The sequence below is a fragment of the Vigna radiata genome, chromosome 1 (assembly GCF_000741045.1).
Source record: "Vigna radiata var. radiata cultivar VC1973A chromosome 1, Vradiata_ver6, whole genome shotgun sequence".
Taxonomy (NCBI): Eukaryota; Viridiplantae; Streptophyta; class Magnoliopsida; order Fabales; family Fabaceae; genus Vigna; species Vigna radiata.
This window is the reverse complement of record NC_028351.1, coordinates 47,370-70,508: the sequence shown is the minus strand read 5'-3', so window position 1 is coordinate 70,508 and position 23,139 is coordinate 47,370. Positions and strand designations below refer to the sequence as shown.

Sequence of the window (23,139 nt, the reverse complement as noted above, 5' to 3'; positions counted from 1 at the left end):
ATAAAAAATTGTTTTATTTCCTGCATGTGATGCAATGACAATGGTTCATATTCCTTTTACTGGAATATAATCATCATGACCTATCTTAACTTTTGAAAATTTTGAAGGCTAAGTTCCCTGAAGAGTTCCTTGTCATGAGTCATGTAATTGGTGCACCCACTATCAATTGGTCAGGATTCACTTCAGATATTGCTTGAAAAACAAGTTGCAACAAAAAGTTGATCTTCCTCTTCATTTGCAATTTTAGCATCTTCTTGCGGCTAGATTTTGTTCCCGCAAATCACAACTTGAAGAAGTTCATTGCACTTATTACACTTAGCAAGCATCAAGCCTTCTCCAGCGTTTGAATGGTGGATGGCCCATCTTGCTACAATGCTTGCAAGGAGGATTTATTCCCTTCGGACTTCCAGCTTTGTTTTCATTTTTGAAGGAACTTTCTCCATTTGCTTGCTGCTTGTTCATGTTCTTTTTATATCTCCCACCATCTTCATGTTTGATATTAATGCTTCCTCAACAAATCTTTCTTCTCTTGTAACCGTTCATTGTTCTTGTGCTTCCAAAGAATTCAACAATTGTGCCAAGGTGATCTTGGATAGGTCCTTAGTGTTTTCCAACATGGTTATGGTTGCCTCAAATCTTTCAGGTATAGTAACATTTTTTCAACAATGCGAGAGTCATTAAACTCAGTACTAAGCAATCTTACTCTATTTGCTATGCATAAAAGCTGTTCAAAGTATTCTCTAATGGTTTTTGATTCCTTCATCTTTTGCAATTCAAAATCTCCAATAAGATTCAGGAGCTGCATGCCTTTATTTTGACCATCTCCGTCATACTCCTTTTTGAGATATTTCCAACTGGTTTTGGCTGACTTTAAAGTCATGATTAGAGTAAAATTGTTGGTGATACTGCACCTCAAAGGTCGCCTTTGCCTTAGCTTTTTTGGTTTTTCTGCCCCTGTGATTTTTTGATTTTTTATATGAACCAATGTTGGATTATTGGGTAGTGTGGAAACTTCATACTATTCTTCTACTGCTTTCCATAGATCTAAAGCCTCCAGTTAGGTTTCATTCTAACGTTCCAAATATGATAATTTTCACCTGTGAAGACCGTTGATGCTATTGTTGATAAATTTGAATCTCCTTCCATACTTTTAGGCTTTACTCTCAGATTCCCCAAGAATAAAGCTCTATAATACCAATTGTTAGTAATAATCCTTCAAGAACTAAGCAGTATTGTAGCAATTGAAACAAACTCCTCTTAACTGCATCTTCAAGCAATTAAAATATCGGACTCAAGCAATTAAAATAATATTGTGTCTGCATATCGCCATTACATTAGATTAAAAGGATATATCAGATATGCTATCGCTGTCTGAAGTTTTCAATGTTTAAAGCAGGTAGACTAAAATAATGATATAAATTCAGCTTTTGCTGTTATCCTGTCACTTTTGTTACCCGAGAGTTTAAATATTTTCAAGTTTAACACGTCCATCTTGTAACGATGTAAGACATTCACATTACACCATAATATAAGCCATCTCTTATATTTTACCCATCAATGTTATTTGATAATTTGAATTTTTAGCTTAGTATTTTAATATTCATTTGTAAGTATCTCTTTTTGGTAGATGCAATGGTATCCTTTGACAAAGCTGTCTTTTAATATTCATTGGGAGGGTTCTTTTATTATTAAGAAGTGGATTTTGACTTTAATTTAATTTTATAAAATTTATTTATATAGAATCTACTTATATTAAAACATCCTTATTCCGTCCTCTACTAACATCATCTCCATGTTCATTCAACATTTTTAGCATAATTTCTATCACCGTCAAGCTCATTGATAAATGTGTATCATCAACGCGGACATCCAAAACTCTATTTATTAAGATCAGATGTTGCGCATCCTTAACCTCTTCATTAAACGTTATCTCCTTCAATTATGCATTCGTCACCAAATTTAATACAGTGCAACAATTGTTCTAACTTGTTTGTTCATCAATTTCACGTTATATGTCTCAAAAACCAAATCATTCATCTTCTTTTGATCTAAGTGATTTCTTCTCTTTGTATAAACCTAGAATTAGATAATGCTACAAACATTGAAATTTTATGATTACCTAAACAAAATAGAGAAAATTAAAAACTACAACCAATGTCATAAATTTTATTTGCCATTTCAAACTGGCCATAATTATGTTCACACCCAGAAAAGGAACAAGTCAAGCTCAAAACAAGAATAATAAACTTCATAGAAGACATTCATCCCCGCACGTTTCCCACCATTTTGTAGGAAATATAGCTTTTGTACAATCTATGACCTTCATAGAAGAAAGTCTTCTAGCATAATAAAACTCAATAAATTGCATATTAATTGTTTCTTTTTTTGCAATATCGTTGTCCAATTTTCTCATACATGTATACAAATTCTATTTCACCTTGGATAATCATTTCTATATTAGATTTCACCTTGGATCATCATTTCAAAATTATATTTCACCTTGTGATCATCATTTCAAAATCAGATTCATAGAATATGAAGGAAGACCTATGAACCTTATTATTCTACCTCTAATCGATCATTTTTGAAATAGGTTCATAGCTACACTTAAAGACAGTTTGAAAATTTGACCTTTTCTTTACATATTGAAGTAGCATTTTTTTTTTTTTTCTTTTGCATAATTCACATCATTATATATAAACCCACCAATCAAAGATAAGAGGCAGATACTCTGTGGCATATCCTAAGATTATGCATCTTGAGAATCAACTTTTTTTTTTTTTTTATAGCTTCTTTTGTTCATTTGATTTAAAGTTACTTGAACTCCTCCACCACCGCCAACTTTCGTTTCCATTAGAAGCAAACATCCCGTCTTGAGTGCTATTTGTCTTCCCCCACTCATTTTTTTTGGTAATCCATTTATTATATTCAATACTCTTTTCTTCAATTTAGCTTTGGCAACTTTCATCATTAGAATTTTAATTTCTTTTGACACTATAGCACAGAGTTCGAAATATTTTCTAGTCCCAGCACTTAGGTTCTTGAATCTAAATTCCTCTTCTAACAAATTTTGATCAATATATACATTTAACTTTGTTGGATATTAAGCTTAAATACTGTTTTAGTCTTAAATTTTGTTAAATTTTATTCTTTGTAGTTCTTTATATTTTGTATCCTATTATATTATATCTACTGGAATGCCTCTGTCGGACTCTGCCGGATACCTCTGCTAGGGTGCCTATGTCGGAGTCGGGTTGTTTTTGCCGGGTACAAATAAATTAAAGTTATTTTTCATGTCAGATACACCATTGCCACGTAACATAAAATGTGCACTCTATAAAGTTTGCAGTTAAGTATTTTAACGTGATTAATAAAAATGACTCAATTAAACAAAATTTACAAATATTATAATCAAATTAAACAAACTTAAAATCAGTATTTGACTAGATATTATAAAGATATTGTTAGTTACAATATCCTATGTTGCAGTATTGTAACTAACATAGTATTGTAAGTAACATAGAATATTATAACTATAATATTTAACTTTTTTCTTTAAACTCGTGCATATAAATTGAATTGAATAAGTTTGTTATAAATATAATTAATTACAAATTCATGTATATTATAAATATTTGTTAATTTATCACATGAGTCAATAAACTCAGATATCTCCAAATATAATATTTTCTTTAATAAAATAACAATTAATCATTTTATAATTAAATAATTGACTTTGAAATTACTATATTTTACAGGTCTTTATGAGATCGCAATGTTTCAGTTTATATATTTTAATCAAGTCATTGAGCAATAAATATATCCTTTATTCCAATATGTTTTTCTTAAAATAACATTTTTAGGTTAATTGCCACATTTTAGATATCACCACTTTTAAAACTTTTTTTCGAAACTTTGTTTTTAATGACATTTAAAGGAAAATATATATGTATATAAGATTTTTTTTTTCCTCAAATGTTAATTGGTGTGACTTTTTTAATATATTGAAAGAGACGTTTCCTTAACTGAAAGAAATCTTCACTTTCCTATTCATGTTCATCATAAGGGTTTCATAGCCGTTTGTATTGTCATTCTGTCCTTTTTAATAGAAATTTTAGGAACGCTCTTATCAATAAAAATTTAATATATTTGACGTTCTATTTAACCAACTATTACAAATGTTTCAATAAATTTTAACTACTAATCACAACCCAGTAAATATCAGGTAGAAGTCACAATAATTTAAAAATGAGCACGTCATCGGAATTGTAATTATTCTGTGTCAAGATCAATGGATACTGACGAAGGTATTCTGTGACGCTTCAAAATGCTCGAAGTGGCACGTTTTGCCATTTCATAGTTCAAGACAATGACTCGTTCATCGTCCAAATCAATTCGTAAGAATTCTGCATTACAGCTTTGAACAAGTTGGCGCAAGTGTTTTAGATTGTCAATTTCTGTTCCATTAACCTTCAAAACCTGGGTATTAAAATTTAAAAATAAAAGCAAACAGGAATTAATATATCATTCATTTTAAGGAAACAGTATTAACTTGAAACAATGACCAAAATATGTAAACAATTTGTAATTCATTATTGTCCTTATTCTAGAAGTGAAATGGCAAATTTATCTAAAGAAATTGAGACCTTGTTCCCCTCCCACCAGGCAAGTCTATTGTAGGTTGTGCTCGATTTTTATGTGAAATTTGGTCATTAAGGTCTTGTGGATAGACTAAAGGCTTGTCCTGTTGTCCTGTTCTAAAGCATACTGTAGTAAAAATTCGTTATGGGTGGCCATTGCATCAATAGTGTCATAATTGGAGAACAAGCTAGCTTTTGAGATTTAGTTAAATCTCAAACTCCGTATTCTAACAGTGAGTAGAAACTATGATGTGAGTTTGACCATTATATGATTTACTAAACGAGTAAACGACTTAACCATAGACAAGTTGACACCTGTAATTCTGCAAGACGCTCATATCCAGCATTGATATCATCCATCAAGACCTAAAACAAACAAGATATTATTAGTAGAACAACTTTGAACCAAACATCTTGATTCATTTGCTAAAACCAATTCACAAGGAAACTGCACCATATAGTAACTTAATAGTCATAAAACTTTGGCAAATTATAAGAATTTTATTGTTGATCAGGCAAATTATTTTCTACATCTACGTCTTCACTCCTTTGCCCAAAATGTTTCGATTCAAGTTGAATTTTGAAAATTAATTTGAAATGGTAAAATCATTAGGAAATAAAAGTTTTTTCTGTCCATTTGAGTGCATTATAAATATCATTAAGTGGCACAAACAACTATGTTGCTGCCTAAGAAGAAGCCTCATATGCCAATCCTTCTTTACTCTAGCAGAAGAAGTAAAATTAATGTGGTGTTAATCATGTCAATAAGCTTTAGAAAGACAGACACCGTTATAATCTCAGTAAAAGAAGTGCTATCAAAAAAGCAAAGGAAGACAGCACAAAAAGCCTGTCAAGAAAGACATAATGCATGGAGGACCTATGCCCTCTCTTGGCTGTCACCAGTTGCAAGTCTGTTATTACGCATAACAGACACAGAAATGGCAAAAATTAACTTTATAAGATTTTCATCGGAGTATAAAAGATGTTTACCTGAGAGAGGATAACGAGTTGTTGATTTGCTTTCTTGGGCAATTCCCTTAGTGCCCGCTCACACAAACGACGAGGTGAAGTATTATACCAATCTTCCCCGTACTCATGAAGGTATGGCTGAGTGAGTGGAACAAAAACCAGACCAGCGAAAATGTAATAACTTGGAAGTTTATCAAACTGATGAACTGGAACCAGCGGTTGGATCTGAAATGTTGATGGTAATATATTTAACAAAACTCTTAAACCAACAGGTAAAACAAAAATGTAACTAGTAGGAAAAGCAATTAACTCAGGAATGGCAAACATCAACTAACTGCAGCATTGTACAGTTAACAATCTCAGTTCAAATAAAACTCTCCATCCTTCATTTGTTAAAAATGATCAAACGTTAAAACAAAATTAATGGTTGTAATCCCTTTTAATGGAAGAAGTGGAAGGGACCTTAATCAATTATGAATACAACAAAACAGTAAAACTACAGTGAGTACTATAGCTGGAAATTAAATTCAAGATTCTATAAGTTTAAGTTGCAAAAATCGTGAATATAAATGAGTAGTCGTCACTCTATATAAAACAGAGTGCCATCTCTTTAGCATTTTGATAATAATAGTGGGATAACCACATCATAAAAGCTAACTATTGTACTTGGAGAATCCAAAGCCTTACAAAGGTCACAATAGAATCCCATACTTCAAGACCCATACCTTGCAGCTGAATCCTTATACACCGACTCAATTAAGCTAAAATTTAAAAACTCAACCAGTGATACTTGAAAAACTTGAATTAAGTAAAACAGTGCATTTTCTTATTACACTGTTACAATTTACTACTGTATTTATAGAGTACAAAGGAGCAGAATACAAAAGGTCAAGGCACTTGCTTAAACCCTAACCTAATAGTTGGGTTCTCATACATAAATAATAATAATAAAGAAACATTACATATCAACAGATATAATTAAGGAAACCTTGATAGAAACTTTTATCTGAATGAATATTGAAAACTCAACTGAATTTGTTCTATACACTGTGATTATATACATAGGTCTAACTAACTGAAAGTTAGTTAGAGTTTACACCTGTCAAAGTTAAAGAACCCTATATTACACTGTACAAGAAAACTGAGTAAAAAACTACTGTAACTGTTAGGCCTCTACTGGTAGTTAGGAAGTAGTTAGGAAGAAGTCTGTATAAAAGGGGTTGGGGTGCTTTGGGAGAGGAAGTTTTTGGAGTATTATTGTTTTGCGGGAACTCTTGTAGTTCTTTGGAGAGAGGTTAAGCTCTCGGGTTACCTTGTAAGCATCATTCTTTTTGATTCTTTGCAATAAAAAGAGGCTGTACAATTCAGAGGAATTGTTCTTTGTGTGTTTTCGAGTGTTTGTTCATAGGTTCTTGATTACATGAAACCAGAGTTAAACTCCTCTAACAATCAAGAAGTACAGAAATCATTTCAGCTTGTTCTCACTCCAGAGTGGAAAGTACACCCTCAAATAAGACAGAGTATCCTATAAAATAGAAGAAAGAAAAAACATCACTACTCACAAATCAATAATGCAGCAACACTGCCCCATGTGCATGCATTGAAAAAAATAATGCAACTCTCTGAAATTAGCGATTACCAAAACACCAGAAACAGGCCATAAACACAATCCTGTTTCTTAGCTAGTTGAGAACAATCATTCACTTACTAAACATAAGAAATACACAATAACATACGGGTTGGAGAATAATGCTAAGCTCATGCTCTTGGCCATCCCTCAGAACTCTAACTATTGCTTTTTCATTAGGTTTCTTCATAGACACCAAGTGATCAAATGTTATCCGTTCTCTGTTTCGAAAAGGAACTGCAGCATACATAGAGGTTGAGTTAGTTACAACTTTAACTATGACAGTTGTTGCAACCTATTGGATACACCTCAATATCAAAATATAAAGAGTATGCTCTGACAATTTTCAGCGTGGGAGGACTCCCAAGTCTCATACCTTGCCATTGCACCTAAGCCTTGTGTTCTATCAGGTTGATGCTAGCAATGCAGACATGCAATATTAAAGCAGAAGAGGAACTCAAATAAATGGAATAACTTAGATAGTTGCTGCCATGTTTATTCTTTCCATATCACATACATCTGAGCCACATTTGGCTAAGACTTCTTGATGATTATCTATACAGTAAAAAAATGTATAATGAAAATCCAGGGAACAGAAAAGAAAGAACACACCTGTCCCATCATTTGCTAAAAGAACACCATCAAATGAAAGTATAATATCATCTTTCTTCAAAATCTTGTATGCATCTGAAAGTGGATTAATTTTGCTTACAATCACCCCAGTCATATCAGGTCTCATGCTAAAATGGTTTCTGAGGTGCACATTTTCAGTAGTCTGGCATGACAAACCCAGAGAACAAAATCCAATATATTTTCCATTTTCTTCTACACCAGATATAAAATGCTTTATTACAGGAACAGGAATAATGTAACTGCAACATCCAATACAAAAGGAAGTAATCTAGTGTACAAAAATTATGTTTGATCAGAAAAGCACAATATATAATATATAATTCTTCACAACATCCAATATATTTTCCATGTTCTTCTACACAAAATGCTTTATTACAGGAACTGTATAATGTAACTGTAACATCCAATATGAAAGGAAGTAATCTAGTGTGCAAAATTTATGTTTGATCAAGAAGAGCAGAATATGTAATGCTTCATGATAGTTTGCATGGTTTTGTACCCATGATCTAGTAACTTCGTGATGATAGTTTGCATTGTTCTGCACATGATCTAATAACTTCTTGATGATAGTTTGCATGGTTGTACAGATGATCTAGTAACTTCGTGATGATGATATGCAGTGCAGTCAATGGCATCACGTAACACATTTTCCCTGCTTCTATTACAAGATGTAAGGTTGCTCATGATAACTCCTCCCTGATTCTCCCTTTTAAACCAATTGGATTTTAAATTTTAGGGATACTTATATCTTATACTAAAACAAATTCTCAGACCTTGATGCTCTATTTGCACTTGGAAGATGTCTTGCTACAAGTTTCAACATATGAGCTTTAAATTTAGAGAAGAGCTTTATAGATATGTATAAAACCATTACCCTATTGGGACAACAATACAACCATTACCCTATTGGGACAACCTTCTTCAACCCACACCCACTAACTTCAAATAATTTTGCCAGGTGGTTCACTCATATTCTATAGCTTCAATATACATCCTAACTTTTCAACCTCTCACACCATCCAACCAATGGAACCTTCCATTGAGAACATATCACCTTCCCTCGTTCATACAGATATTCAGTCTTTTATGATGAATAACCCACAATCTTCAGGATTTTCACCCCCTGGATCACACAACTTGCTCCCTGCCAGAATAACTTAATTGGATGGGTCAACTTCCTAGAATAGGTTAACTTATGCATAGTATTTATTACCTATGTGACCAATATGTGTAGAATTTATCATTACTTTTTTGTGTATCTTTGATGCCAGGAACTCCTATAAATGAATAGGGTGAGAGATGAAAAACACTCTTAAGCATTTTTTCCATACCTCTATTTCAAGTTGGAATCAGTTTTTGATTCAAAATGGTATCAAAAGCAGAGATCCATGGCTTCAGAAAATGTTCCTCCTCCTTCCCCTTCATTTTGATATTTCTAGTTTTTATCCTAGTTTAACCTAATTCTTAGCATAGCCATTAGTTCTTCCTATCTCTATACTTTTTAAAGAACCACCACTCCACTCCTTACCCAACTTGACCCATCATTTATTCAGCTTTGTGTCTCATGATGAGCTAATTTTCCAAGAAAACCACTTATTATGTTAACTGTTCTTGACTTAGATTATTTGGTCTCTGCGTTTACTTTCCCTCACGGAATCCTAGACCATAAAACTATACCTGATTTTTCGACACCCTTAACAATACCGTAAAGAACAATTTAGCTACAAAGTAGGAAATAACAAAATAACAAATCATGACCTTCGGTGGAAGGCTGCTCTCAAGGTTGCAAAACTGAGCTTAATCTATCAATACTATAATTGCGGTTGTGTCCTGATTTTGTATCCCCACCTTTAGCTGGAGTTTTCCCCCTTCTCTAATTTTTTACAATTGAATACTATTTATATAGAATAACAAATTCTGGTGGAAACAAAAAGGTAATCTAGCAAACCCAAAATAGTTTGATAAAAGAACCAGTTTTAACCCAAAATATCATTCCACAGTGAATTTTCTTCCACCAATATATTCATTTCTTTTTTAACAATACCGTCTACTCTCTCTCTCCTCTACCTATCCATTTATCTACCTACCTATCTATTTATCTATCTACCTACATATATGTGTGTGCATGTGTGTGTAACAATTATTTTTCAGTCCTTTTGCGTAACTTTCTTTCCCACCCATTTTTCCTGCCTGTTTGAATATTTATCCAACCCATTTGAATAATTTTTTCCCAACCATTAGTCATGATCATTGGCATGAATTTTCCCTGCCTTTTTGCATGCTTTTTCCACTCATTTTGTACGTGGGTGATCATTAACATGAATATTTACACAAGTTCTTTCATGAGCAAGAAATAATTCTTGTGATTCTGTTAGCCAAATGAACCTTTTTATGAATGCAGTATATCGTTTGTTTCAGAGAACAGCCTTCATTTTTCTTTTTATTAATAAACTTATTCGTGAATTATACTGGTATGCATGAAATAAAAACTACTGGAAAAAAGAGACATTAATGAATCTTAAGCTTTGAACTCAAGAAAAATAAAGGCTAAGAAGTCCCACTTACCCTATGTTCTCGGCACCTGAAAGATTTTGAAATGCTACTCCGGCAACCTTATTGCCCATAATGGCAGGGCCACCACTGTTCCCAGGATTTATGGCTGCATCAATCTGTATTGCCATCAGCTGTGATGCACCATGAACATACTGTGTCGGTTCAACCCTTGAAACAACTCCTTTGGTGACTGAAATGTTGTCACCACCTGCAAGCAAACACCTACACTAATTATTTAACTCAAATGTTTGGTCACCTCTGCTACAAGTGCTCACTGTTCACAGATTCCCATGCCACGTATGCCCAACATAACCTCACTGTAATGTCACTTTCCTAAAAGCTTTTTGTTGTTCTATTTGATAGAGAAGTGTTTTCAAAGAGAAAGAGAAGTAGAAATGGGCCTCAAAGAACCTCCCCGTTCCTTAAAAAGAATCAAGAAAAAAAGAGGGAAACATTGACTGGAAATAATCCTCAAGGTTCTCTGTAACACTACAATCATTGCAACTCAACTAAGTCCTAGTTGGAAGTTTGCTTCTCAAGGAAAACCTTCTTTTAGACCATTAATTTTCATACATCAAGTTTTGGAAAGTGTTCCAGTGAGGGATATTCCACCCTTAGAGGCTTTACCTAATGTCTATTGGGTCTTTAATTTGAATCATTTTCAATTTAAACATTTCTTTCTATTTTAGTTCTACAAATATTTCTTAAGAATTACAACTTAGGAACCCGAATGATGAAGAAGCAGGTGAATTAGGTTTGCTAACTCTTTCACTATATTTTCAATTCATCTGTGCTTTGAAGCAAACCAAATAGAGCAATCTGAACCTTGATTTTCTTCGTCCTTAGTTACATTTTCTTATGAATCATTTTTTGGACTCTAAGCATTCCCCTAGTCACTAGGGGTTTCATCTTGGCAAACTGGCATAAATCCCTCTGGAAATCTAAAACCGACGCTTAATAGGACCAATAGCAATGCACATAGTAGATTTGTTGGCCAGAGTTTTTTCTTCTTAAATGTATTTTAAATTACATGCATACTTAGTTCTTTCTTGCATTGTAACAAAACTGCCTTCTGATGGAATAACATATTTAAGGTTCTTGGGGACAGTGTCACATGCTACAGACATAAACGGAGTTTCTCATAATTTATTTTAGAATTTTTTTCCAGAATAACGAAGATATGGTTTTCCTGCCAGTGTGCAATTTGTCCATATAACTTTTCCTATGGTCTCATAGTTGGTCCTAAGCCCTAGAAAAGGAGATGGGCCACTGACAGGAACCCAAAATTGAAAACAGAAAGAAGAGTGATATTCTTTATTGAATAGACAGAAAAGAGCACAACACAGGAGAGCACTCTCTCCTCCAAGGGTTTCCCTTCACAAAGAGCTAAAGCTCAAACTACAAAATTATCATCCTCTCCTCTAAGGGACTGATTGGTCTAATTATATAGACCAACTCCCAACTGACAGCACTCCATCCACTTATTTTTCCGTTCTTTTATTAACCACTTCCTTTTATTTTTCATTCTACAATAAACCTTCCATATCCTATCATTCCTTCTATAATACGTATTCCACTATTCCTCATTATTTACATGCCTAACAGCCGCCCTTTGGCTGCCAATGTAAAATTTGCAAAGATCCTATTAGAAAAGGGAAGGAAGTATTTTATTTCTCCAAACATTTTGAGTGATGCAGCCACTTATTTATAGACAGAATTGGTCCCAAAGAGGAAACTAAATCTGCCACATTCAGGAAAAGAAATCAGGAAGCAATAAATAGCCTATCATAAAATCAAGGCATAGATTAGGAAATAATGGATGTAACAAAATAAGGCTGAATTTGACATTTCCTGCAGTTTTTTAATATTATATTCTATTATTATTATTATTCATGATGACAGCCTTTCTTTCTTTTGTGGTAGATTCTACTTTCGTTCTTAGTAATATATAAATCTACCTCAAAAACAAGAATAGAACACAAAATATGTAACACAAGTTAATCCATACACTATTGCTACCTTGAGGATATCCCACAACAGCAACAGCTTCTTGTAGAAATGGGACATCTCCAAGCTCCAAGGGATTCATACCATCCCAAAACTCCTCACTCTCAATAGTCAATATAGCTAAGTCACATTCATGACCAACAGCTTTGACTTCTGCTCTATATTTGGTGGGACAGCCGTGCTTCCTTACAAGTACAAAAGTGTGATCAGCTACCACATGAGCATTTGTAAGAATCTTTCTACCCAAAATTACAAACCCTGCATCACCATCATAAAGATCTTTTAGAGAAAGGAAAAGGCACAAAAGTAAACAAGCCAAGCGAAGAGCATAAATACTTCAACAAATTCACAAACAACTACCATTTTAGTCCTCAAATATATTCACTTTTCTCAGTTTATCCATTTAGTCGAATATTATCAATATATTTCTTTTTTATTTTAATCAATCTTAGTTTAGTCCAGTCATATATACATCAAATCCATACAGAACCAATTCATGTTAGAGCATATGTATCATGAGTCAAGTTTGTTACAAATGCATCACCATGAGAGCCCTTGAGAGACTAAGTGACATGCCAATCAATTAGTTGTTGGTGCTGAGAAAGCTAGTGATGACAGCTTCATGCATTGATTTGATGCAAGTATGCGAAGATGACATGCCAAGGAGCTGGTCACACAAGGTAATGATGGGCCATGATTCAAGCAACAAAGTAATTGTTGGAAAAGGGCAACTCTGGTTGCAGGAGGTTGAAGGACATAGTGGCTGCAGGAGAATGAGAAAAGTTCAAAGAGCATGGCAATAAATAGAAGAGCAAGAATACTCATTTGGTGCAGTGGCTACCAGAAAGCAAAAACAGTTCAGACAACACAGCAGTTTCATAAGAGAAAAAGTATTCGTAAGGTGTGGCGCATGCCAAAGAGAAAAAATGTTCAGAGAGTACAGCGCAGTCAAAGGGAAAAATTGCTTTGAGAACACAGAGGCGGAAGAAAAGCAAAAGTGGTCGGAGGATGCAAAGTTGTTGAAGATCATAAATGCCCTAAGACCACGGTGTTTACCAGAGAGCAAAACTGTTGCAGGGTGCAACACCTGCTGTGGAGCAAAAGTGATTGGTGGGGGCAACTGCTGCTGTTGAGCAATAAAAGGTTTGGAAGAGTTATAAGCTGTCAAAGAGCAAAATTGCTTGGTGGGTGCGGCAGCTGCTGGAGAGGATAACAATTATTGGAAAGAAAAATTGCTCAAAGGGCACGCAGCTACTACAGAGAAAAAAAAAATGCTTGGAGAACACTACTCAAATCATGTTTTCAACAGTTTAAAAATGAAGATACCGAATTTGCATAACAGAAGAAGTGCAAGTACATTATGCATTTTCACATTTTCATAGCTTGCACCAGTCATGGGAATGGTAACGTTCACCTAGCACAACTAAAGTGCATAAAGCTTGAGACAAAGCACATTTCTGCTCTATTTTACAGAAGAACAGGAAAAACATTTAATGTTGCCTTTTTCGAGATTCAAGCTCCAAATCAAAGTCTCCATTGATGAAATAGAAGTTTCTTGAAACAATTATGGGACTGTTTGGGCAAACTTCTTCACAAACCCTTTTAGGAAAACAAATAAGAAAATACGAAATTAACTTCTCGATAAACTAAAATTAGCTCATACAGTAGTTAAAAAAATCGAACAAGTTACATGCGATAACTTTTACAAATTAGCTCATGCATAAGCTAATCTTAGCATATGGAGAAGCTAATTTCAAATTTTTATCATATTTTTCTTTTATAAAATTAGCCCATGGAGAAGCTTGACCAAATATGCCTTGTAACTATTTCCTTAAGCACTACAAATAGGCTATTGCTTGTAGAAGAAACCGAGTTAATATGCAAATTTATTCTCAAATATTTGCGGAAGAAAAATGTGCATCTTTATTCTCAATCATTTGAACAAACATTATTTGAAGATATTGTAAACAATCATTCAAGACTTTTCAAACTTACAATGATATACATAAATGAATATCAAACTTAATAGATGAAGCTTATTGATGCAGACAATCCAGTACGTAAGACTGTAAGTAAAATAAACTGACCAGAGCCCATTGTTTCGCGCTGGGACTTGTTCTGCCAAGGAAGTAAGTAGTTGGGACTGCACGAAACAGTGAAAACTTTTACTACAGAATTCAATGCAAGTTCGACCGCCGTATTCTGCGTCGCGTAAGCCTCACGTGCTTTCGTAACTGGCAATCGCCGGTTCCTGAAATTGTAACTTTTGAACAAAGACGCGGAAGATGTGAAAAATAATTGTTTTTCACTTCTAAGTTTGCTCTTAATTTGTTGTGTGATATTGTTCCTGACAACTGACAATGGCTGTGAAACAGCATTCTGTATGGTCTTGGTCGCTGGTTGAGCGACAGCACGGTCTTTCAAGAGATGGGAGTAAAAGGAAGAGGAGAAAAGGTTGCGAGCCATACGAACTAGTGAAGCCATCACCACATTCACAAATCAAGCAACCGTATACTCCTACTGGGTATGGTGATTCCTACGTCATAAATTAGGGCGCCACTTTATATATAGGGTATGGGAGAAAAAAGGGAGGTGCAGAAAGAAATTCCAACAGCGAAACGTGACCTAACTTGTCCAATACCGAAGGCACAGGGCAGAGAAGGGGAAGCGAGGGTGAGACTGAAGAAGAGGAGGAAGAAAAGGGCAAAGAGTTGGTTTTGTTGATGAATCGAGAATGTTCCGAAACCAGTACGACACGGACGTGACGACGTGGAGCCCTGCGGGGCGGCTGTTCCAGGTGGAGTACGCGATGGAAGCGGTGAAGCAGGGCTCGGCAGCGATCGGTCTCCGATCCAAGACGCACGTCGTTCTGGCATGTGTCAACAAGGCCAACTCCGAACTCTCCTCGCACCAGAAGAAGATCTTCAAAGTTGACAACCACATCGGCGTCGCCATCGCCGGCCTCACCGCCGATGGCCGAGTCCTCTCCCGCTACATGCGATCCGAGTGCATCAACTATAACCATACCTACGAGTCGCCTCTCCCCGTGGGTAGGCTCGTTGTTCTGCTCGCCGACAAGGCACACGTCCTCATTCCAACCACTCGTTTAGTGTTCCGCTCTTTAATTTCGATTTTAGGTCATGAAATAAGTGAATTGCGTGTTGTATGTTGGATAAAATTCAGAACTGTGAATGCATTTCATTTATCGTTCTCATAGTCATATAAGTGTTTATAAAGAAGTTTCATGTTTAAGCTGTCTTTTAGTCCTAGAAAGTTCAATAAAGAGGGTATTGGAGACAATTTTGAGGTTGTATGTGCAGAATTACATGGTAAAAGAGGATTGTCTACAGAATTTATCAGAACTGAGAGGGTATCTTTCTTATCAATGTTTTTTGTGATGCAATTTTGAGTTACAGGTTTGTACACAGCGGTCATGGAAACGTCCGTATGGGGTTGGTCTTCTGGTAGCCGGATTAGATGAATCAGGAGCTCACCTCTATTGCCACCGGAGTGCCGCTGTTTACGTCTCTACCCACCCACCGTTCCATTTTCTTGCCTCTTCTCTGGAGCGTCGCGGTCTGTTGTCCCCCAGAGTGCCGCCGGAGTGCCACTGTGGACGTCTACCCACCCACCGATATTCCTACCTCCCAGCCATGAAGAAGTGTTGGTGTTGGTCGGACCGTGGTCGTTGAAGGCACCAAACTTTAGGCATTTTGAAACAACGTACTTGGATACCGTCATCATAAGTGCTTTGTGAAAGTTGCCTCCGTTGTTTTGGGTAACTCATTTTTTTGTGTTTGGTTGATTTAGTTTATTTAAATTTGTTTGGGCATTTATGGATTGTTGTGTTATTTGGGTGTTTTTGGTGGTATGGTTTTATGTGGCATGAAGTTGTCTACCACATATATTGGTTGATGTGGTTTTTGTGAGGAAAGTATGAATTTTTTTGGTTTGTAAGAGTGAACTAGATGATTGACCGCATAAATACCTTGTAAGTATGAGTTTGGAAAGAATAAAAGGCTTGTATGCAAACCTGTGCTGTATGTTTTCTCTAAACTCTTTGGATGATGTTTTGAAATTGGTAGAATTCTAGTTCCTTATTAATAAATGATAAGTTTGAGATTCAAATCTCTTCTAAATGCCATTAGATCGTGAGTAAATGATAAGCATAGGATCTTATACCATTTGATATTGCATAATGATGAAGGTTGAAAAACAGTGATTTTCATATGTCAATTTGGACCAAATTACACCCTTTATTACTCGGAATGAGCTTAGAATCAAGCAAAACTCAATAAATGAGTCTGGAGAGAGTCAAAAGTTGTTTTTAGCGGTTTTATGCTTATTTTGCATTGTTTTGTAGCTAATTTGAGAAAAGTAAGAATGGAGTTGAGGATACAGCTCGTTGACTCAAGAAAAGAGCAGAAAAATAAAGTTTTGAAGAGTCGACGTACCGCCCAGCGGCACACTTAAACCGTCGGGCGGTCCAGGACGAGGAGTAGGCAGCATTTCACGCTGAGAGAAACCGTCGGGCGCTGGCGATTGCCGCCAGGCGGTGGCATGGGAAACCGCCGGGCGGTGGCGGCAGGTTGTGGCAAACCGCCAGGCGGTAGCACGCTAGACTTGGGCCTGATTTTGACGCACTCCTTACCTATAAATATCCCTACTACGAATTCCGAGTCATTCTTTTGACAGGGGAAGACGACCAGACCTAATTTTACTCTCTGGAGAGGATCTCTTGGATGCTTAGGCTCCTTTTCATCTTTTCTAGGGTTTGCTCTTCCATTCTTCTTCCATTTTTCATCTAGTTTCACCATGTTTATGGTGAACTAAACATTATTGATGTTGGGGAATTCAATGTAATCTTTTAATACTCTCTCTTATTTAAACTATTGATTATTTATATGGTCTCCATAGGCTTTGATTGATTATTGTTGGGTTATCATCTGTGCTTAAGGCTTTTACCGTTTAACTCATTTGGTATATTGTTGTTTGTCGTTATTGACATGGGGACGTGCAGTAATGACATGAACTGGTGAGTAATCTCTTGATTTTGCAATACCACCTAGGGATAGGGGTAGGACAATCAATTGCGCTAACTTCTGTTTATAATGCGGTATTAATTACTAGGGGAGGCTAGGGATAGCAAGCCAGTAGTTAATATTAGGCCCTTTTCGCCGAGGGATCGGGTTAAGGGGAGGCTAAGAAAGTCGCATAACAATTGAATCAATCTAATAATCAATGGTAGTATGTAAGAGAGAGTGGAATAGATGAAATTGTTAATACCCAACAACATCCATTCATCCATTGTTTTCACTTGTCAATTGAATCAACCTTTATTTTGCATGTTAATATTTTTGCTCTCAAACTCAATTTATTAATTTTAATTTCTCAAGTCTTATTATTTTAATTCACGCGAACGAGGAAGTCATACGAGTCTCTTGGGAAAACGATACTTGGTCTTACCATTTATATTACTTGTACGATTTGGTACACTTGCCAATCCGTCAACACATAACTTTAGAAATGTTTGGTCATATGGCCCATGGTATTATTGGTCTAGTTAATACAACTTGGCTTATGATGTTTGACCATACTTTCGGTGGAAATTTTCTCAAGCTACTGTCCAACTCCGTATTTCAATTTAAAATTTCCTTGAGTCTAGAAATTTTGTGCACACTTACAAAAATTTGAAAAATTAACCATAATTAGCTAACTGCTTCAAAATTTATGAATTTATAGTCATTAAAGAGGTCTTTGAGTCTACTATCCAACCCAAAAAGAATTAATTCATTTGAAGTTATGTAGAGAGAGTTACAAGCAAGTCAATCAACAAAGGTCATTAATGAAAATACAGAAAAATGTGATTAAAATGTTGATCTTAAAATTTTTATTGCAACTAAATCTGTGATCTAAATATTACGAGTCTGGTGTCCAAAGAAAGATCTTTGAGTTTAGATTCCAACAAAATAAGAATCATCTCATTTGGAAATCTCTGAAGAGAATAATGAGTAAAATAATGAGTAAAGGTTATAGCTGAAAATACTAAAAAACGTAATTAAAACGTTGATCTTAAAATTTGTATTGTAGTCGACTGTGTTGTCTAAAAGTAACGAGTCTAGTGTCCAAAGAAAGATCTTTGAGTCCAAAGGTAATGCTAATTTCCTTTGATTTTAGGAGTGGCATGCCAAACAAATTGCAAATGGAGAGGCCAAAGATAAAGCTAATTTCCAGCCTCTTGGTGGTGATTGGTATGGAACTCCAGAAACCTTTAATTTCACATTACCATTTGTCCAACTTGCACAATAATTATATTTATTATTTTCAGGCGAGAGAAAGTCAAACGCAAGAGAGCACAAGCAGCAAAAGAATCTGGTAACAAACCGTAAGATGCTATTAAGTAGAACCAACAACAGCCAGATTTGACAGAACTCGCCAAGGGTCTCCCAAGTAATTGGCAGGTGTGTTTTCATTAACCTTTTTAATGTGCTTTTTAAAACCATCATTGATGTCAATCAAAATTTAAGATTTTATGTCCATGTATTTGAATTGTTCACCACAAAATACAATTGTGCTTTTGTTTGGTCTTATGGGACATTGTTTACGTTGAACATCATTTTTATCCACCTTACCTTCCTTTGGTTTCAGCATTCCCAATTAGATCCATCGGACGTCCTTCATCTGAAACAAACTGAGCTCAATGCTTTTCTAGAAGGCTTGTATGCAACGCCAACAAACCGAATAAACACTTTGTCGATACCGATCATTCCACCAAACCCCATTGAAGACAACAAAATAGAGGACGTATTAAGGAAACTTGTCATTCCCTCATGCCAACATTATCTTTCTAAACATTGTAACTCATCCATTGTTCCAAGTTAAGGTGCAAAGAAAGACTAATGTCTAAAGACAAACTCCCTATATCAATGGAAATTTTCTTTATTTAGTATCGTTGTTAAAATATCCTTATGTAAGTCCTTCAATATTTTAATGTATTACTGATGACAATCATTTAAAGTATTGAAGTTAATCCTTAAATTGTGGAAGGAAAAGTATAACGAAATTCAATGGTAGAAAAGGAAAAATAAGTGGTTACTTCAAACAAAGGTTTTGCACATGCAGGTCAACTAGGAAGATGACACTCATTTGGAGTGCCTAATTTATTTCTCATCAGTTTTTGAACTTAAAAGTGTTGTGGAACCAATTATTATGCATTCATATACAATTCCATGGCCAAGGAACCATATCTAGTAAAATTCATGGTGCAGAAACAACAATGGTAGCAAAGGCAAAATAAGTGGGTACTTCAGGCAAAGGTTTTGCAGAGGCAGGTCAACTATGAATATGACACTCATTTTGGAGTGACTATTATATTTGTCATCTTTTTTCTTAACTTAAAAATGATGTGGAACCAACTATTATGGCATTCGTATACAATTTAATGGCCAAGGAACCATATTTAGTAAAACTCATGGTGCAGAAAAAACAATGGTAGCAAAGGCAAAATAAGTGAGTACTTCAGGCAAAGGATTTGCACAAACAGGTCAACTATGAATATGACACTCATTTTGGAGTGCCTAATTTATTTGTCATCATTTTTTGAACTTAAAATTGATGTGGAATCAATTATTATGCCATTCATATACAATTCCATGGCGAAGGCACCAGATATAGTAAAATTCATGGTGCAGAAACAACAATGGTAGCAAAGGCAAATTAAGTGGATACTTCATGCAAAGGTTTTGCACAGGTAGGTCAACTATGAATATGACACTCATTTTGGAGTGACTAATTTATTTCACATCATTTTTTCAACTAAAAAGTGATGTGGAACCAATTATTATTCCAGGCAAAGTTTTTTTTTCTTCAAACTTAATGGACATCCAACTCGTGTTGACCCATTCATTGGCACTTAACCCAGTTGATTCTTGTTTTATTGGATTCCAGACTCAAAGATCTTTCTTTGGACACTTGACTCATAACTTTTAGACAACAGAGACAACTGCAGTACAAATTTTAAGATCAACGTTTTAATTACGTTTTTTGGTATTTTCAGCTATGCCCTTTACTTACTATTTTACTCATTACTCTTTCCATAGAACTCCAAATGAGATGATTCTTGTTTTGTTGGAATCTAGACTCAAAGATCTTTCTTTGGACACCAGACTAGTAACTTTTAGACAACAAAGTCAACTGCAATACAAATTTTAAGATCAACGTTTCAATTACATTTTCAGTATTTTCAGCTATGACCTTTACTTATTATTTTACTCATTATTGAAATAAGGAGTTGGACAGTAGCTTGAGAAAATTTCCACCGAAAGTATGGTCAAACACCATAAGCCAAGTTGTATTAACTAGACCAATAATACCATGGGCCATATGACCAAACATTTCTAAAGTTATGCAATATCAAATGGTGTAGGATCCTATGATTATCATCTACTCACGGTCTTATGGCATTTAAAAGAGATTTGAATCTCAAACTTATCATTTATCATGAGGAACCAAAATTCCACCCATTTCAAAACATCATCCAAAGATTTTAGAGAAAACATATAGTACAGATTTGCATACAAGCCTTTTATTCTTTCCAAACTCAGACTTACAAGGTATTTATTCGGTCAATCATCTAGTTCAGTCTTACAAACCAAAAAAAAAACATATTTTCCTCACAAAAACCACATCAACCAATATATGTTCTAGACAACTTCATGTCACATTAGACCGTACCACCAAAAACACCCAAATAACACAAGAACCTATAAATGCCCAAACAAATTTAAATAAACTAAATCAACCAAACACAAAAAAATGAGTTACCCAAAACAATGGAGGAAACCTTCACAAAGCACCTTCGATGACGGTATCCAAGTTCGTTGTTTCCAAAACGCCTAAAGTTTAGTGCCTACAATGTTGCCTTCAACGACGATAGTCCGACCAACACCAACGCTTCTCCGTAGCTGGGATGGAGGAATATCGGTGGGTGGGTAGACGTCCATGACGACACTCCGGTGGCACTCCGGCGGACAACAGACCGCGACGCTCCAGAGAAGAGGCACGAAAAGGGAACGATGGATGGGTAGAGACGTAAACAGCGACACTCCGGCGATAATGGTGGGTGGGAGGGAACTCTTTCTCTCGCAGGTTTGGTGGGTGGGAGGAAGCGGCACTCTCAAAGGGTTCCAGTTCTCTCTCTAAGCTTTGCTTCAAATTAATTTTGAAATGAAAAAATGAACTCCTCCAATTCAAACCTTGCCCCAATTGTGTTTCCACGTCATTCTAATTTTCTAATTTTGTTTTCCATGTGGACCAATCTCGCTGTAACACGTGTCCGGTGTCTAAATGTTGTTAAAAGTTGTTGTTCAAGTATCATTTTCCTACTTAAAATTATGAAAATAAAAAAAAGAAAAGGATGCTACTCTTTATATTGTTGGATAAAGATACTTAGGCAACATTTTTTTGACAACATTTGAACATCATTTACGTGTCATTGTGTGAATGGTCCATGGTGGTGTTTATGATTATTATTATTGATTGTGGAGTAATTTTGGACCAATCAGACAATGACACATATGATGATGTTCAAATGTTGTCAAAAAAATGTTGTCTAAATATCATTACCCTTGTATTGTTTATCTTTCACTTAAAAGAGATAATAGCACTATTTTTTAACGCGTAATACTTTTAGAAATGATTAAAAAAATAAGAAAAATTTGAAAAATAAATATTTTTACTTATTTTTGTTTTTATTATATTTGAATATAATATTATAACCTTTTAGTTTGATTTACTAAATAAAATTAAAGCATGCACAGACCTACCATTGTCCAAAATAATAGGTGGACCTAGTGCTATTAATCTAATGCCAAAAAGATTAATGTTATGATAAGACTTAGATATTTAGTTGCGTATCTTAATGTGTTGTTCTTCTGTTAAAGTTGTGTCTTTATAATGTTAAGTTTGGCACACTTGATTCGGCACACATGATTTTAATTATAGTATGATTATTTCTTTAAGTAAAAATAGATGGAAGAAGAATTATACTTGTCATACTTGGATCGTGAAGATATAGATGATGATGTGGTTGGTGTAGATTTTAATATAGTCGCAATGCTACATCAACACTTACAAATAACCACCTCGCTGGCTGCACTAACAATGTTATGCATTGTTTGTCATGTCTTGAATATATTGAATATGTTCTCGAGTGATCCAAGTAGTGTTAGCAATTTTCTTCCTGACAAAGACCGTCGCAGACAGTAGTTAATGTCGTACCTAGTGCATACTACTCGATGTCGTGACATTATTTGGATGAGTCTAGAGGCATTTATTAATCTTTGTGAGAGATTAAGAACAACTTGGTTAGTGAGGTTGATAGGGATGACTCATTGCTTAACGAGGTTGATAATGAGTTGAATGAAAGGGAAGAACAAAATGTGTCATCCTCTTAAGTTCGAGAAGATGATTATAGGGTTGGTAGTACTATTAGGGATGTCATAGCAAATTAAATGTGGTGAGATTATCAAAATTCACAGTTATTGTAATTAATATTTTGTTATGACTCTGTTATTTGAACGTGACATCTTTTTGGTTTTATCAATAATTGAACTCCACTTCTTACCATTTTCTTTATCAAATAGGTTTAATATGGACAGGGGTAAGGGAGCTACGACTGAGTCCTCCGGTGGTATGAGAGAGTTTTGCAAA

At 35.0% G+C, this 23,139-nt stretch overlaps 2 protein-coding genes across 4 annotated transcripts; one reads left to right on the top strand and one right to left on the bottom strand.

Moving 5' to 3' along the window:
- Positions 1-4,045: 4,045 nt before the first annotated feature.
- Positions 4,046-14,938, bottom strand: LOC106769254 (protease Do-like 10, mitochondrial). Its single transcript, XM_014654794.2, has 8 exons — positions 14,517-14,938; positions 12,442-12,687; positions 10,435-10,630; positions 7,849-8,108; positions 7,346-7,473; positions 5,631-5,834; positions 4,956-5,006; positions 4,046-4,479 (listed from the first exon to the last, which is right to left on the bottom strand). Exons 1-8 carry the CDS (start codon positions 14,911-14,913, stop codon positions 4,273-4,275), a joined length of 1,689 nt encoding a protein of 562 aa, XP_014510280.1. The 5' UTR covers positions 14,914-14,938; the 3' UTR covers positions 4,046-4,272.
- Positions 14,939-15,131: 193 nt separating this feature from the next.
- LOC106769264 (proteasome subunit alpha type-1-B-like) lies at positions 15,132-16,855 on the top strand. Of its 3 annotated transcripts, XR_001376316.2 has the most exons (3): positions 15,132-15,508; positions 15,846-16,207; positions 16,793-16,855. XR_001376316.2 is itself a non-coding variant. In XM_014654805.2 (2 exons), the coding sequence occupies exons 1-2, from the start codon at positions 15,164-15,166 to the stop codon at positions 16,119-16,121; spliced, it is 621 nt and encodes a 206-aa protein (XP_014510291.1). In that variant the 5' UTR covers positions 15,132-15,163; the 3' UTR covers positions 16,122-16,461. The 3 variants fall into 3 exon arrangements, 2 of the variants coding, with proteins under 2 accessions (XP_014510291.1, XP_014510305.1); XM_014654805.2 differs by lacking the exon at positions 16,793-16,855 and having other exon boundaries at positions 15,846-16,461; XM_014654819.2 differs by lacking the exon at positions 16,793-16,855 and having other exon boundaries at positions 15,132-15,479; positions 15,846-15,984.
- The last annotated feature ends 6,284 nt before the right edge of the window (positions 16,856-23,139 follow it).

Bases quoted from the DNA above. Each gene is read 5' to 3' on its own strand.
- LOC106769254 (XM_014654794.2), bottom strand. From the start codon at position 14,913: ATGGCTTCACTAGTTCGTATGGCTCGCAACCTTTTCTCCTCTTCCTTT. The intron at 8,109-10,434 runs GTAAGTGGGACT...TGGATGTTGCAG, and splicing joins TCAGGTGCCGAGAACATAGG to TTACATTATTCCTGTTCCTG. The intron at 7,474-7,848 runs GTGTGTTCTTTC...TGTATGCTGCAG, and splicing joins TTTAGCAAATGATGGGACAG to TTCCTTTTCGAAACAGAGAA.
- LOC106769264 (XM_014654805.2), top strand. From the start codon at position 15,164: ATGTTCCGAAACCAGTACGACACGGACGTGACGACGTGGAGCCCTGCG. The intron at 15,509-15,845 runs GCACACGTCCTC...TTTGAGTTACAG, and splicing joins TTGTTCTGCTCGCCGACAAG to GTTTGTACACAGCGGTCATG.